At 36.8% G+C, this 14,429-nt stretch overlaps 1 protein-coding gene across 1 annotated transcript in view; it reads left to right on the top strand.

Moving 5' to 3' along the window:
* Positions 1-14,429, top strand: part of slc7a11 (solute carrier family 7 member 11) — a 119,983-nt gene that overhangs the window by 11,952 nt on the left and 93,602 nt on the right. Inside the window, exons 2-3 of the mRNA XM_051928244.1 lie at positions 11,672-11,798; positions 13,335-13,450. Of these exons, the coding sequence (XP_051784204.1) occupies positions 11,672-11,798; positions 13,335-13,450 (243 nt within the window). The remainder of the gene's footprint in view (positions 1-11,671; positions 11,799-13,334; positions 13,451-14,429) is intronic.

Below are 14,429 nucleotides of genomic sequence, written 5' to 3'. Positions count from 1 at the left end.
AATAAATTACAGTCCTATAACTTTATATTTTTAACATGCTATCTGTACTGTCTAATGAAAAAGTTTCAAAAAAACATTTCAACAACTATATAAACATATGCATCCCACCTTTATTGACTGTCAGTCTTCCTCCTTAAAGCTTTGAACTGTAAAAATTTCCACACGTCATCAGTGAAATTTACCTTAAATTTACCAAAGTAAATATTTCTTCAATACTATCTGACAGGGACAAACATTAAAAAGGAATTCTTTAAAGATAAATGACAATAAAAATAATAGCAAAGGTTGCTTCACACTTTTACCTGTTACCAATTTTTTGTGAAATTCCATAGTTAGATAAACGTATATTTACTTTAGGAATTAAAGATACAGTTCTTACAAAAAGTTTCCACTCCCATGAAATTTTTTACATTTATTTGTAATCACAGTGAAGTTAATATGTTTTCAATGTTGTATGATAATAAAATCTAAAAGCTTCTGAGGGGTAAATGCTTTTTATAGATGCCATATTGATATATAGTGTTGATAAGTAAAGGAGGCATCATTTGAAATACTTTACGGAACATAAGAAACTACAACTGTTGGAAAGGCTAAATGAAATTCATTGACTGACACATGTACTGGAGTTTGCACCATGATGCTTTAGGCTAAAACACTGAAGATTTACATACTAAAACATTTTTCAAATTGCTATTTTTTAAGTCGAAAAATAAAATTTTAGGGGTTGAATACAAAGAAATACCATAGAATAATTCATGGCCCATGTTAAAGTATGCTTCACTTTATGTTGGATATCCTCTCTGTGTGCACTTATTGAAACTGTCCACACCCTCTGGATTTAGTAGGAACTCCCCAGAAATGCTTTATGACCTTTTAGTTTTTGTATTGTTCAAGCAGTTGTCCTGAAGTCAAGTAGTGACTGTTTACCTTCTGTCTTGATGAAGGTTTCACACTGACCACTGGCAGGTCTGCTTTGTATTCTTCCAGCTCTCTGCCTTTTTTTCCTTATTTCCAGCTGATCCACCATCAGGGGAGCAGCTCACTAGGTTTATTCTGTTGCTAAGCTAGCAAAAGCCATGGTTTGTCCTGTTTCTGTCTAGCCACCAATCTCTTAAGAAGCAGCAGCTGTGTTTTTTATGTCTACATGCCTGTCCTGGCTGTTGTCCCAGTGGCTCTTGATCTTGGATTGTTTTCATCTGAAGGCAGCAAATGTTAATTTATTTTATGACAACCTGTTGTCTGCACAGTTTGTAGTGCCAAGCCTTACGATGCCATTTCCTTAAAGGTATTCAGACATCAAAATTATTTATTATAGAAAGTGCTGAGTACCTACTCACTTTGGGATTCATTTTTCTATTCAGATTTTATTAAAACAAAAATAAATTAAGCACTGACTTCTTTTACAGAGGCAATGTGGCTATTTGCATAGCATTTGTTCACTAATAAAAGATCATCTGGCCCCTCTTGGGCCTCTTTCTCACTGTTAATCCAGACTGGTAAAGTATCTAAAAGGGCCAACAAAACACTTTTCATTTAAAAGTATGAACTAGTAACAAAGTGCAATAACCCATTTCACAAAAATAAATGCTAGAAATTTTGAAATTGAAAGACTGACCTAAAGTTTTCAAAACCAAGAAATGTTTAAGGCTAAGAATTTGAAATGTGAAGACATACAATATGTTTAAATACATCAATAAAATGAATAGAGGTAAATGAAATTCAAAAGTAAACTAAATGCCAGTGTGAGACTTGCCCGGACACCATCAGACAGACACCACATCTTTATAAAACTCTCGTTTATTTTTCTTCTTTTACACACAACTGTCCCACACAACACACTGTGCTTCTTGCCCCAATCACCTTTATACCGGGCCTTTCTCTCACTCTCTGTGGGCCGCTTTTTCCTCTCTCCACAGGAGCTTCGTCCTGCTCCCACGGATTAGAGGGAGGCGGCACCTTTTATTCTTACCCAGATGAGCTCCGAGTGCTCTGCCTGACGACACTTCCTGGTGTGGCGGAAGTGTCAGGAGAGCACCCGGAAGCCCTCCGGGTGTCCCTGGAAGGATCATCATCCATGGGTGTGGCCGAAGTAAATGTGTCCCGGGCTCCATGAGGCTCGGGGCACCCCCTGGCGGTGAGAAAAGAGAAAAAAAAGGAGGGAAAGAAGAGAGAGAAGGAATGGAGGTTAATGGAGAAGAAAGTGGCAGGAAGGAGAAAGCCGGTGCGTGAGAGCGAGAGCAGGTTGGACAGTAATGCATCTGGTAGGAGAGCCCCGAAGGAGTGTTTGGCCAACTCTCTGAGGGGGCAGATTGAAGCGGTTGCTCCAGCTGAACGGTTTTGAGGAGCTGGAGTGACCAGTAGAGGAGTCGACTGGCGGTTGAAGGGAGCGGCAGTCATGGAGGCTTTGGGCGTGTTGACCCCCAGCATGAGCGCCCTGGCCGCTGGAGAAGGAACCCAAAGTCTCGGTCCGGCTGGAGCCCTACGTAGCCAGGGATCGGAGGGCTACCGGACCAGAAATGAAGGAGCTGCATTTGCTGGTAGGGCGACTCCCCCGAATGGGAGAAGCAGGGGAGCCGCCAGTAAGGAATAAGTAAGCACCAGAGTTTTAAGAAAAACTGCCTCCATCCATTGTTTTTAACCTCGTTGTTTTAAAGGATTTTTTTTTCTATTGTGTTTTTAACCTCCACGGATTCACCTGTTTTATTGGATTATTTATTTAATTACTAATTTGAAGCATTGCACTATTTATTTGAACACTTTCATTTTGTTGATTTTTTTTTAATAAAAGCACTTTTTGCACCATCCCCTTGCTTCATGGTTGATGTCTTCACTGCCCAGCACATTGGTGACATTACCGACGGTGTTGGGTTCGAGGGCTCCCGGAAGTAAGATGGAAGCATGGAGCAGAACCCACATTGTCACACCTGTACGGTTTATGAATATTCACAGTGCCACAGAATAGTTACATGAAGATGCATCATCTGAGAAGTCCAAGTAGCATGTCCTTGATGTGGCTGGGTTGTGCTGCCTAGGCCAAAAGACTGCAGTAATCCCAGCCTTGAAGCCCATAAGCTTTTCTGCTTGCTCAGGAGGTACAGTGGTGTGAAAAACTATTTGCCCCCTTCCTGATTTCTTATTCTTTTGCATGTTTGTCACACAAAATGTTTCTGATCATCAAACACATTTAACCATTAGTCAAATATAACACAAGTAAACACAAAATGCAGTTTTTAAATGATGGTTTTTATTATTTAGGGAGAAAAAAAAATCCAAACCTACATGGCCCTGTGTGAAAAAGTAATTGCCCCCTGAACCTAATAACTGGTTGGGCCACCCTTAGCAGCAATAACTGCAATCAAGCGTTTGCGATAACTTGCAATGAGTCTTTTACAGCGCTCTGGAGGAATTTTGGCCCACTCATCTTTGCAAAATTGTTGTAATTCAGCTTTATTTGAGGGTTTTCTAGCATGAACCGCCTTTTTAAGGTCATGCCATAGCATCTCAATTGGATTCAGGTCAGGACTTTGACTAGGCCACTCCAAAGTCTTCATTTTGTTTTTCTTCAGCCATTCAGAGGTGGATTTGCTGGTGTGTTTTGGGTCATTGTCCTGTTGCAGCACCCAAGATCGCTTCAGCTTGAGTTGACGAACAGATGGCCGGACATTCTCCTTCAGGATTTTTTGGTAGACAGTAGAATTCATGGTTCCATCTATCACAGCAAGCCTTCCAGATCCTGAAGCAGCAAAACAACCCCAGACCATCACACTACCACCACCATATTTTACTGTTGGTATGATGTTCTTTTTCTGAAATGCTGTGTTCCTTTTACGCCAGATGTAACGGGACATTTGCCTTCCAAAAAGTTCAACTTTTGTCTCATCAGTCCACAAGGTATTTTCCCAAAAGTCTTGGCAATCATTGAGATGTTTCTTAGCAAAATTGAGACGAGCCCTAATGTTCTTTTTGCTTAACAGTGGTTTGCGTCTTGGAAATCTGCCATGCAGGCTGTTTTTGCCCAGTCTCTTTCTTATGGTGGAGTCGTGAACACTGACCTTAATTGAGGCAAGTGAGGCCTGCAGTTCTTTAGACGTTGTCCTGGGGTCTTTTGTGACCTCTCGGATGAGTCGTCTCTGCGCTCTTGGGGTAATTTTGGTCGGCCGGCCACTCCTGGGAAGGTTCACCACTGTTCCATGTTTTTGCCATTTGTGGATAATGGCTCTCACTGTGGTTCGCTGGAGTCCCAAAGCTTTAGAAATGGCTTTATAACCTTTACCAGACTGATAGATCTCAATTACTTCTGTTCTCATTTGTTCCTGAATTTCTTTGGATCTTGGCATGATGTCTAGCTTTTGAGGTGCTTTTGGTCTACTTCTCTGTGTCAGGCAGCTCCTATTTAAGTGATTTCTTGATTGAAACAGGTGTGGCAGTAATCAGGCCTGGGGGTGGCTACGGAAATTGAACTCAGGCGTGATACACCACAGTTAGGTTATTTTTTAACAAGGGGGCAATTACTTTTTCACACAGGGCCATGTAGGTTTGGATTTTTTTTCTCCCTAAATAATAAAAACCATCATTTAAAAACTGCATTTTCTGTTTACTTGTGTTATATTTGACTAATGGTTAAATGTGTTTGATGATCAGAAACATTTTGTGTGACAAACATGCAAAAGAATAAGAAATCAGGAAGGGGGCAAATAGTTTTTCACACCACTGTACACAGATTCACAGACTGATCAAGTTTGTTATAACTTAGTATCCCTGCAGCAATTGCAGGTTCACATAAGTCTGAAAGTAAACCCAAGAGTGGATAAAAGCTACCTCACAGCCATGCCGTAGTGGAGTGTGGAATTGTGACTGTCTGGCTTGGCCTGGGCTCTGCCCATTATGCCCTCTTTTTCTGCTTTTTTAACATGCGTTCTACTTTTTTAATTTGTAATTTTGCTTCTTTTTGAAATTGTGTCTGTCTACTCTTTCCAAGAAAGATTAGAGCCCAAGCTGGCAGGGCCTGTAATTCTGAATCATTCTCAGATTCTGCTGCTAATCATAGTGCATTCACCGGAAGGCAAATGATAGAGAATTTAGCCTTTGTTCTTTGCTGAGGTTATTTCAGGTGTTTCTCTGTCTTTCTGGTTTTGACATCACTTTCTTGTTTAACTCAGATGAAGAGTATTGAATTAATAATTTTGATCTGGGCTTTCTGGTTTTTGAATGTTGTTCTTTTTCCTTGATTTGTCCTGGATCTTTTGTTTTGGACTTTTGATTTACTGACGTATATATCTGTTTTAGTTTTTCTAGTTATTACAATTCTTAGGCTGTCTTTGTTTAATAAACTTTTATAGTTTTTCCTTTTAATTTATGCAGTTTACTTTTATTTATTTTTACCTTTTAGAGGTTTTTTTGTAAATATAGGGTATTAATTCATTCAGTATTATTCTCAGTCTCTTTCAGTTTTTTCTCAAGTTTTTTGTCAATTAAGTGCAGTTTTGCCATCGCTTTGCCATTATGTGTGGTAACTGTAAAAAAAACACCAGCAGGAAATGGCTATGATTTGCATCAGTGTCACATCATGATGGCAAATTGCCTGGTACCGAATATATAATGTTTTACAAGGTTGCTCAGATATCATAAAGCCTCTGATGTAAAATGGCACCATTCATGCAGACCCTTCTTTAGGCATGCCAGAATGTCTTAACACAGTCCGATTACTTTTTTTCTGGGCAGAAAAGGAGTTGTGTTTCTGTGTCGTTCAGGAAGGGCATGATTTTTTCAACATTTTTTTTTTTTTGCTTCCTAAATGGTGCAGCTGGGATCACCATTTCTGAATGGGCATTTTATTACTGGATGCTCTACTGCTTAATTATTGAATCTGCAAAGCTTTAATCCTTCACAATAAACCTGCTCTTTTGCAGGATAGTTTCAGAACATTGGTTGCCCAGTAAATAAGCTGCATTTCATCAAATCTTTCTTTCTGGAACCGACAAATCCTGAGCCCATTCCAAAAAGTAGAATTAGCAAATTATCCGCATGTTTGGCCTTCGTGGATCATCCAATTCTCGCTTAATCTGTTCCAGAAATGCAGGTTTGGCTTAATCCAGGTTTTCTGGAATTAAATGTGAATCCTGACTTACTTTAACTGGATTTCACACTAATCTTGTTTCCTGGAACAGACCCCTGGTGAATGTTCCCTTTCTTCCACAACGCATACTCATTTTATTCCCCATAGGTAATGCTCACCCATATTCTTTCCAACGGAAAAAATATATATTTTCACTTCAAGTTGTGTTCTACTCATATTATAATAATTTATTCACTATAGTGGAACCACACTTTTATTTATTTATTGTTTTTCTTTTACGTTTTCATTTGTTTAAAGTTACTCTGGTGCATGCATAAACATCTTGGGACTACAATGCACAGCTTGCCTTTAACTGATATTAAAAAGACTAAATAATATTCAAACTCGTGCAGAGACATCATCTATTGCATGTGCTCTTCTCATAGTCATTCTAGAAATATTAATTAATACAGAGTTATGCAAGTAAACCATAAATACATTTTGGGTAGATACAAATACTAAATATATATATTTATAGTTTAAATTTGATTTTTAATACACAGACAACATCATTCACAAATTAATAGCGGTTCTTTTTGCAGATAAATCAAAATATTCATATTTTCTGATTTTCTTTTTTGTAGTGTAGAAGTGACATCAGGACAACACAAATTGTAAAGTTAATCTGGGTCATTCTCATTAAAGGATTATACCCAAGTGCTTTTCCCAGAATCCCTTTTGAACTTTGTACATGTTTTACCAGTTCTTTTTTACATTAGTCCACATTTCACGTCAGGTTTCATAACCATGTTCCAATTTATCTTACTTTTTCAATGAATCACTTTATCTTCAAACGTTTTCAGTATAATCTCTTTCAGGTGCTTTTAAAAATAATCTTTTCTAAAATTAAAGCCAAGAATATTGATGTCAGAAGGCATTTTTCTCCAATACCTTTTAAAACTTTAAAGACTTGTAAATATATAAATTAATGTCTGTCCTTTTGGAAAAATACCTTGAAGAAATTTTCAAGTCATAGGATAATAATCAGTAGGAAGTATTCATTCATCCATTCAATATCAAACCCACTTAATCCTGTTTAGGGTCACAAGGAGGAAGTATTTTATGAGACATTTAGCACACTAATACACATTTTATATATGTGTATGTGTAAGTGTGTGTGTGCATGTGTGTGTATAGAAGCACTTGTCCAGTGCCCTTGAACAAAATAGCTAATTTTGTTGTACGTGCTATTTATTTATTTATTTTTGCTTTTCTTTTATGTTGTTGTCAGACCTCCAATGACATGCAGCATACATGACAAGCACCTAAAGTAACCTTTTAGGATCTTTTTTTAATGGGGAATTGGAAGAAATATCAAAACCTGCTATATATCTGCTACCTGTAGCCCCTTACCTGTCTCAAGCTGTCTGCATTGTACCCCGCGTGTTCAACACAAGTGACCTCTAAAGGCAGGCTGCTTGATCAATCATAACGCTTGGCTTGCTAGTAACAATTAGACAGCAACACTGACTTAAGCTTTCACTTCTAAATTATATTTATTTGAATAATAACCAATAGCAGCAAATATAAGCAATACAAAAGAATTTTACAACCTGGATGGGTAATGCCGTCTTTGTATCAACAAGACAATTCAGGTGGTTGACGCTTAGTTACAGATTATATATCCTTAATAGGAAAATAAAAAGATATTTCTTTCCAGAGACAGAACTCATTTTCCATATATTCAGCAAGCTCCATTTAAGTGTCCATATTTAGCTTCTCATGTATGTCCATGCTTATAACTTAGCTGAGCAACTGAATGCTCCATGTTTGCAACAAAGCTCCAACTGAATTGAATCGTTCTGTTTATTTTTGAAAATGAATGTCTCTCTCAACCCAGCCATCCAAAGTGAACACATGGCTTTTTTTCCACTAGCAGACCCAATTGTAAATCAAAAACACTAAAAAAGGTACAGAAGCACAAGGTCAATTCCTATGGGACTCAAACCCTAACTTTACTAAAATACTAAGAATCCTGCTTTGCCTTTCAGGTTTCCCAGAATACACTTTACTTACGTTAAACATGACAAGGATTTTGTGCTTTGGATTCTTACCTGACATCTAAAAATATTAAAGCACCACCCATGCAGCTTAATTATTTCTTTTCTTGATTGTTCTCTGTTGTTTCTCTTCAAATGTTTGGGGCATTTCTGTCCCAAAGGTGTCATTAATAGTTACATGAAAACAAATCAACAAAGAGTGAGAAGGGTAAACTTTTATTGAAATGCAGGTAGAAGGCAAAACTCCATATTGGATGTTAGTGAAGGTTGGAGTGACTCTACCATGCAAAAAAGCTGATGTTAAAATTTGAAGAGAAAGGATTAGCTTAACTTCTGCATGACCTTACTGAACAAGAAAGGAAAGATTCTTTGTGTTTTCTATTGGCAGCAAACTGCTTTAGGATTCAGAATAATCCATGTTAAGTTTTGACCTTTGCATATTTCTAAATATTGTCCTGTTCCTGCTGTGGTCCCTTTAGTTTAGCTGGGGTCTAGGTTTCAATTTCAAGTAAGATTGTATAATGCGGAAATGTTACCTAAATTCTGAAAAACAATTGCAGAACTTAGCAATCTAATAAAAAAGACCATTTATTTTAGTCATTCATTTTTGTAGTCTTCTAGATTGTGATAATTCACATTTCTCATGCATTGCCATGACTGAAACATAAATAATATTCTGTTGTTTTATTTTTCTTTTCTTTATCTTATTTTACAAGTTCACTGTTTCATGAGTTATTTGTTTGTGATGTCATCACATGCATCCCTTTTGGAATGGGTTACTATGACACAAGGCATTAAGGGCCTGTCTTATATGCGTGTATGAGTACATAAACTGGCATCATCAAGAATGATCAGGAGGTAATGAAGATCATCTACAAAGACAAAGCTGTGCTCTCAGGGAGTATCTGCACTGTGCTGTAAACAAAGGAAAAACTGGTCATTGAGAGAAAGGTAGTTTCTCAAGTAGTTATTTCTTTTTAAGGTTTTGGTTTTGACTTCTTTTTGCTGGTTCCTGATTATAGATTTTGAGCTGTTCTTTCTTCTTGGTCACTGCTTATTTATTTATTTCATGTTCAGAATACTGGTACATCGGAATACTCTTCCCATTGCTCCTTTACAGATGTCTGCCAATTAGATTCTGGTCTTTTATTTTTATCAGGAAACAATACACAGAATTGTGATGTGTTTACATTAAGCAACTTTATACTTATAAATTTGCAATAACGACAAATGTCTATCACCGATGGATATAATCAGCATATGCACCGTGGGGTACTTTAGTGTAGTCATTTTTTTGATAAAGACAGCAGAGTGACAATCTGGAGTTTTACTCCATTTATTTGATTCACAATAGCAGACAATTTATTTTAACAGTGAATTTGCATTGCCATGTGGAAAATATCCAACATATTTGTCACAATTATGATGTTTATAACAATATACAGTCGAACCTCGGTTCACGAACATCTCAGTACACGTACAAATCGGTCTACGACCAAAAAGTTTGCCAAACTTTTGCCTCGGTTCACGACCACACACTCGGTATACGAACAAGCCAGTTTCCCTTTTGGTTTGTACATGTTCAGTCTCTCCCTGTGCATTTCCTGTGCAGCGAGCAAGAGAGAGAGCGAGAGAGAGAGCGACACATACACACACACACACACACACAGAGGCAGCGCGAGAGAGAGAGACACAGGCAGCGAGAGAGAGAGACGTGCACACACACAGGCAGCGCGAGAGAGAGACAGACGCACACACACAGGCAGTGTGAGAGAGAGAGCTGGATGCATAAGGTAGGAAGGCAGTTAAAGAATGCACTGGGCTTGATTTTGTTTTCACTTCTGTTTACAGCAATCGGTTCGTAGCGTGCATTGTTGCAATGTTACTTTTCTTGGTGGTTTATTAAATTACGGATTTTTTCAAATGTTCATTTTTTTCCCTGTGCTTAAATCTCATTAAAAAAAAGTGTTTTTAGCCAGCGGTTGGTAGCGCTATAGTGCAAACTATTGCAGTGTTAATTTTCTCTGTTGTTCAAGGTTTTCTCAGTGTTATTCAATGTTTTTATATTTAGTTTACTATTACGCTGTGCATTCTATGGTTTAATTAACTATATTTGTGCTTAAAAACTTAAAAAAAATATATATTTACATACAGTTCATATGGTCTGGAACAGATTAATTGTATTTACATACAATCCTATGGAGGAAATTGCTTCGGTTCCACTGTAGACCTAATTTTTGCACCTGTTTTACAATTTTTTTTGTCATTTTAAATTTGTGTTAATTTTTTATTGTTAATTTCACTTATTGTTGAGCCACCATTGTGGAATAATTTTCACATTAATGGTCTTGTTTTTATTAGCAATGTTACCCAGCATGTGACCAATGGAAGTTGCACAAAATGACTTTATCACCCAAAAGGAATTTAATGTGGTGTCGTATTACTTCTAGTGTCCAAGATTTTCTATATATAAATAAAAAATATTCACAGCGCTAGCTTGTGCAATTATTCTCAGCTGATAGAACCCTGTGTGTTTCTAAACAGTAACTTTGGTTTAACATTTGGGCTTTGGCTGCTGAACGTTTTCGTGATTTTTTTTTCATCCGATCTTATCAGATGTTTCGTTGAAGAATTCACCTGTTCTGCTTTGTTTCCCGTTTCCTTGTTTCCATATTATGGTTTGTTGGGATTGAGCAATGCATGGACAGATGCTTCAGTTTTCACATAGCATTCTAATTAAAAAAATACTACTGTTAAGATGAAAATTAATAAAAAGTGGTCACTACACAAGAGAAGGAAAACCGATGACCGAAATCCAGAAAAATAAAGCACAAAATGAAGGTCAAAGAAACAAAGTGAAACACTATAGTGTTCTTGGAAGTGCCATTTAGATTTCACTACACTATCAAAGAGGTGGAAAAAAAAGATCTGTTACAAAGTGTATCTTGACACCAAATAAAAATAAAAGTAGACATAATACAACATTCAAATATTCCAGGAAGTCCAGGTATAACAGTGACACCCACTTCTTTCAGTATTATAATGATAAAGATTTTCAAGGGGTGTTTAGTGCAAAAGTATATTTAGAAGAATGCAGTGTTTTCTAAGGAGGTATCAAATGGAAAGTCAAGACATTATTTGTTCATTATAGTCTGAGCCAGCAACATAATGTAATAGATGATTAATGGGTTCGCTTAAGTAGGATATTGACATGACTTGATTCACAAGTTTTGTATGTTCAAATTATATGAGTGCCAGGATAGTGTTTAGTGAATTAACAATCTAACAGTTTCTGGTGTTAGCATTGATTAAATAAAACAAAGTGTAAAAGGCAATGATCTTACAAATATTATTTAACCAACCAAAAAGTAGCTGTTACAAGAAAGTCACCAGCCTGCTTATGCTCAAAATGTATATAAAAATAGCTCTGTAGCCAGTTGTAACGTATTCTGCTCTTGCAAGTGCGTGTTGTATGTGTGTGTGTGATTTCATCTGCTAATAGCCTGTTTTTCTAAATTAAAATTCAATATCTTTTTTCTCTTATTCTTTTACACAGGTGCACTCTCTTATGCCGAACTTGGCACATGCATCAAAAAGTCTGGTGGTCATTATACCTACATCCTGGAAGCTTTTGGTCCACTGGCAGCCTTTGTCAGACTTTGGGTGGAGGTCCTTGCTATACGGTTAGTGATGTAAAACTGGATTATTTTTAAAGGATAAATATGGGAAGCAAACAAACAAACAAGCGGAAACAATCAAATATAAACAAAAGCTGCTCCACTAAATCTTGCATTTAAATTATTTTTCAATTCTCAATCAATATTTTATTAAAACAAGTAGTAAGACTGTTTTCCACAGCCATGTAATAGCTCTCAGCTAGGATTCAAGGTACTATTATATGCAGTCTCTTAAAATATAGAACTTTGAAGTCACACAGTGCTATAAGTAGTCATGTATAACTTGTGTGATTCCAATAAGGCCAATTCTTTACACAGTGTGAATATGCTTCGCCTAATCTCGGAAACATCCACTCACGAAAAATTACAGTGGCAGTTAAATTAGCTAACTGGCCTATATCAACCTGTTCAGCCAATAATGAAAGACCTTCAGTCTGTCCATAATAAACTGTTTACTTTATGTTTACTAATATTTTACATCTCTTGATCCAAAGTGGCTGCTCATTTTCTCGTTGTGGCTAATCCATTTTTAGAATATGGAATTTCACTGAACCATATCCTAGATTACATTCTCCTGATGTCTCTTCTTTACTGGTCACCAGTTTGCTCTCTCTGTTAATTGTATTGTTAATTTTTTACCTGCACATTAACCATGACTTTGTTTCAAGTGATCAAAAACCAAAATGGAAGAAAAAAACACTTTATTACCACTTATCTTATTTAGACTGGAAATAATTACCCAAACCATGCGAGACACAAAACAGTCTTTTTCTGAACTGGTTGTCTGGCTATCACAGTTATTAAGAACATTTAAGTTGAGATCTCTATCCTACCCAAATTCCATCTGATAGCACTTGATAAACATGTCACTCAAAAATGCAGTGCATACTTCCAAACAATATTATATCTTCTGTTTTAGACTATACTATTTTACTATCATTTCTACATAGATGTTATAAATATTTTGTAAATGGTTCATTCCAGGGTGGTGTGGAGACATAGTGGTGGTCGTGAACTCATGACAAACTCATGAACCTGAGTCTGACTCCCAGTCAAATAAGTGACTGCACTGAAAAAAAATTAAACCTAAGCCAAGAGAAAAGTATCTAAATTATGAAATCAAGTCTAGTTTTCCTTGTAAGAATTATTGATTTATCTGAAAATTTGTATTTATGATTATTTAGCTTACTTTAAGAATTTTTGTCAAGTGATTTTTGCTTACCCCTTTGGCAGATTTTTTACAAGCAAAACAGGTTCCATTTAAAGTTTTTTGTCTGGTATTTGCATACAAATTTTTGTAGTGTGCACAGATTGCATGTTCTCCAAATGTTCAAAAGGGTTTTCTTCAATGACCCATACAGGTTCATGTTAGATCAATTGATGATAATCAATTCGAGAACTGAAAATTATGAGGGAGTGTTTCTGATGTGTGTACTGTTGTCCTGTCTAGGACTACTTGGCTGTCACCTAAGGGACATTCTGTGACCATGTAATGGAAAGATTAATGTGTTTTTTTGTTTCTTTGTTTTTTTTTCTGCACAGCCCCGCTGCTACTGCTGTAATATCTTTGGCCTTTGGCCAGTACATACTGCAGCCATTATTTATGCCATGTGAGGTACCTGAGCTACTAATGAAGATTGTCACATCCATTGGAATTAGTAAGTAGAAAACAATACATTACTCTACTTTCCCCTTTTGTATTATTAATATGTAGCTTTTGTCAGAATGCCTCAAATCTCACAGACTTACCACTGTTTATAAGGTATTATAGTATATAACTTCTCAACTTCCCTTCTGCATCTATAACCTCAGGCAATTAGGTGTAGTAAAAGACAAGCAGGAGTTTAGTTACAATTTAAACAATGTATTATTGATAATATTCACAAATAATAACAATATGCAAAGTACATTTGAATATTGGCAACCATACAACCTGATAAAATGGTGATGTGTAGTTTGAGGCGGCACACAGACTTTTAAGTTACTTAAAATGTCTCTAGTTAAGGCATCATTTTTGGTCAGCTTTCTTCGGAACAGGCCGCATTGCCTGTCTCAATATGGCTGCCGAGCTGTGCTCTTTATTGTGTTGTCCTTTTCAGTTCATGGTGTGTGAGCTGCTCCTTCATCAGTTGGTGAGAGAGTGAGAGAGTGAGGGAGTGAGCAAATTTATAGGTTTTCTGTCCAACCCCTAGAGCCAATAGGACGTCATGGTACTTAAAGGTTTCTCATACAAACCAGTTCCAAACAGGCATACTTCAGACCAATGGGGCAAAGAACATCTTAACACCTGCCATCCCCCAAAACCATATGTTTAAGGTAAAGCTTGGCAGTTAGGCAGCCTGGCTTTGTGTGGGAGTTGAGAGACTTCAGAGAAACATTTACCAAACTTGTTTCAGGCACTTCCCCCAAATCCTGCCATAAAATTCAAAGAGACTCAGTCCTGGTGGGGGTAAGGGGTTTTTAAACCATCAAACCATTGCTGTTATTATCAATAATGTAACACTAATATTGCATTGCTTTGCCTAAGTTACAAATAAAAACATACAAAATATTTATTAACTTATATGCAAAGTCTCACATCACAACACCCTGGTTAATACGGGGCTGGACAATGAGTAAACTAATGTATCTTTGTTC

Source organism: Erpetoichthys calabaricus, chromosome 5, assembly GCF_900747795.2.
Source record: "Erpetoichthys calabaricus chromosome 5, fErpCal1.3, whole genome shotgun sequence".
Taxonomy (NCBI): Eukaryota; Metazoa; Chordata; class Cladistia; order Polypteriformes; family Polypteridae; genus Erpetoichthys; species Erpetoichthys calabaricus.
Note: the sequence above shows the minus strand (reverse complement) of the source record. Positions and strands in the feature narration are given on the sequence as shown.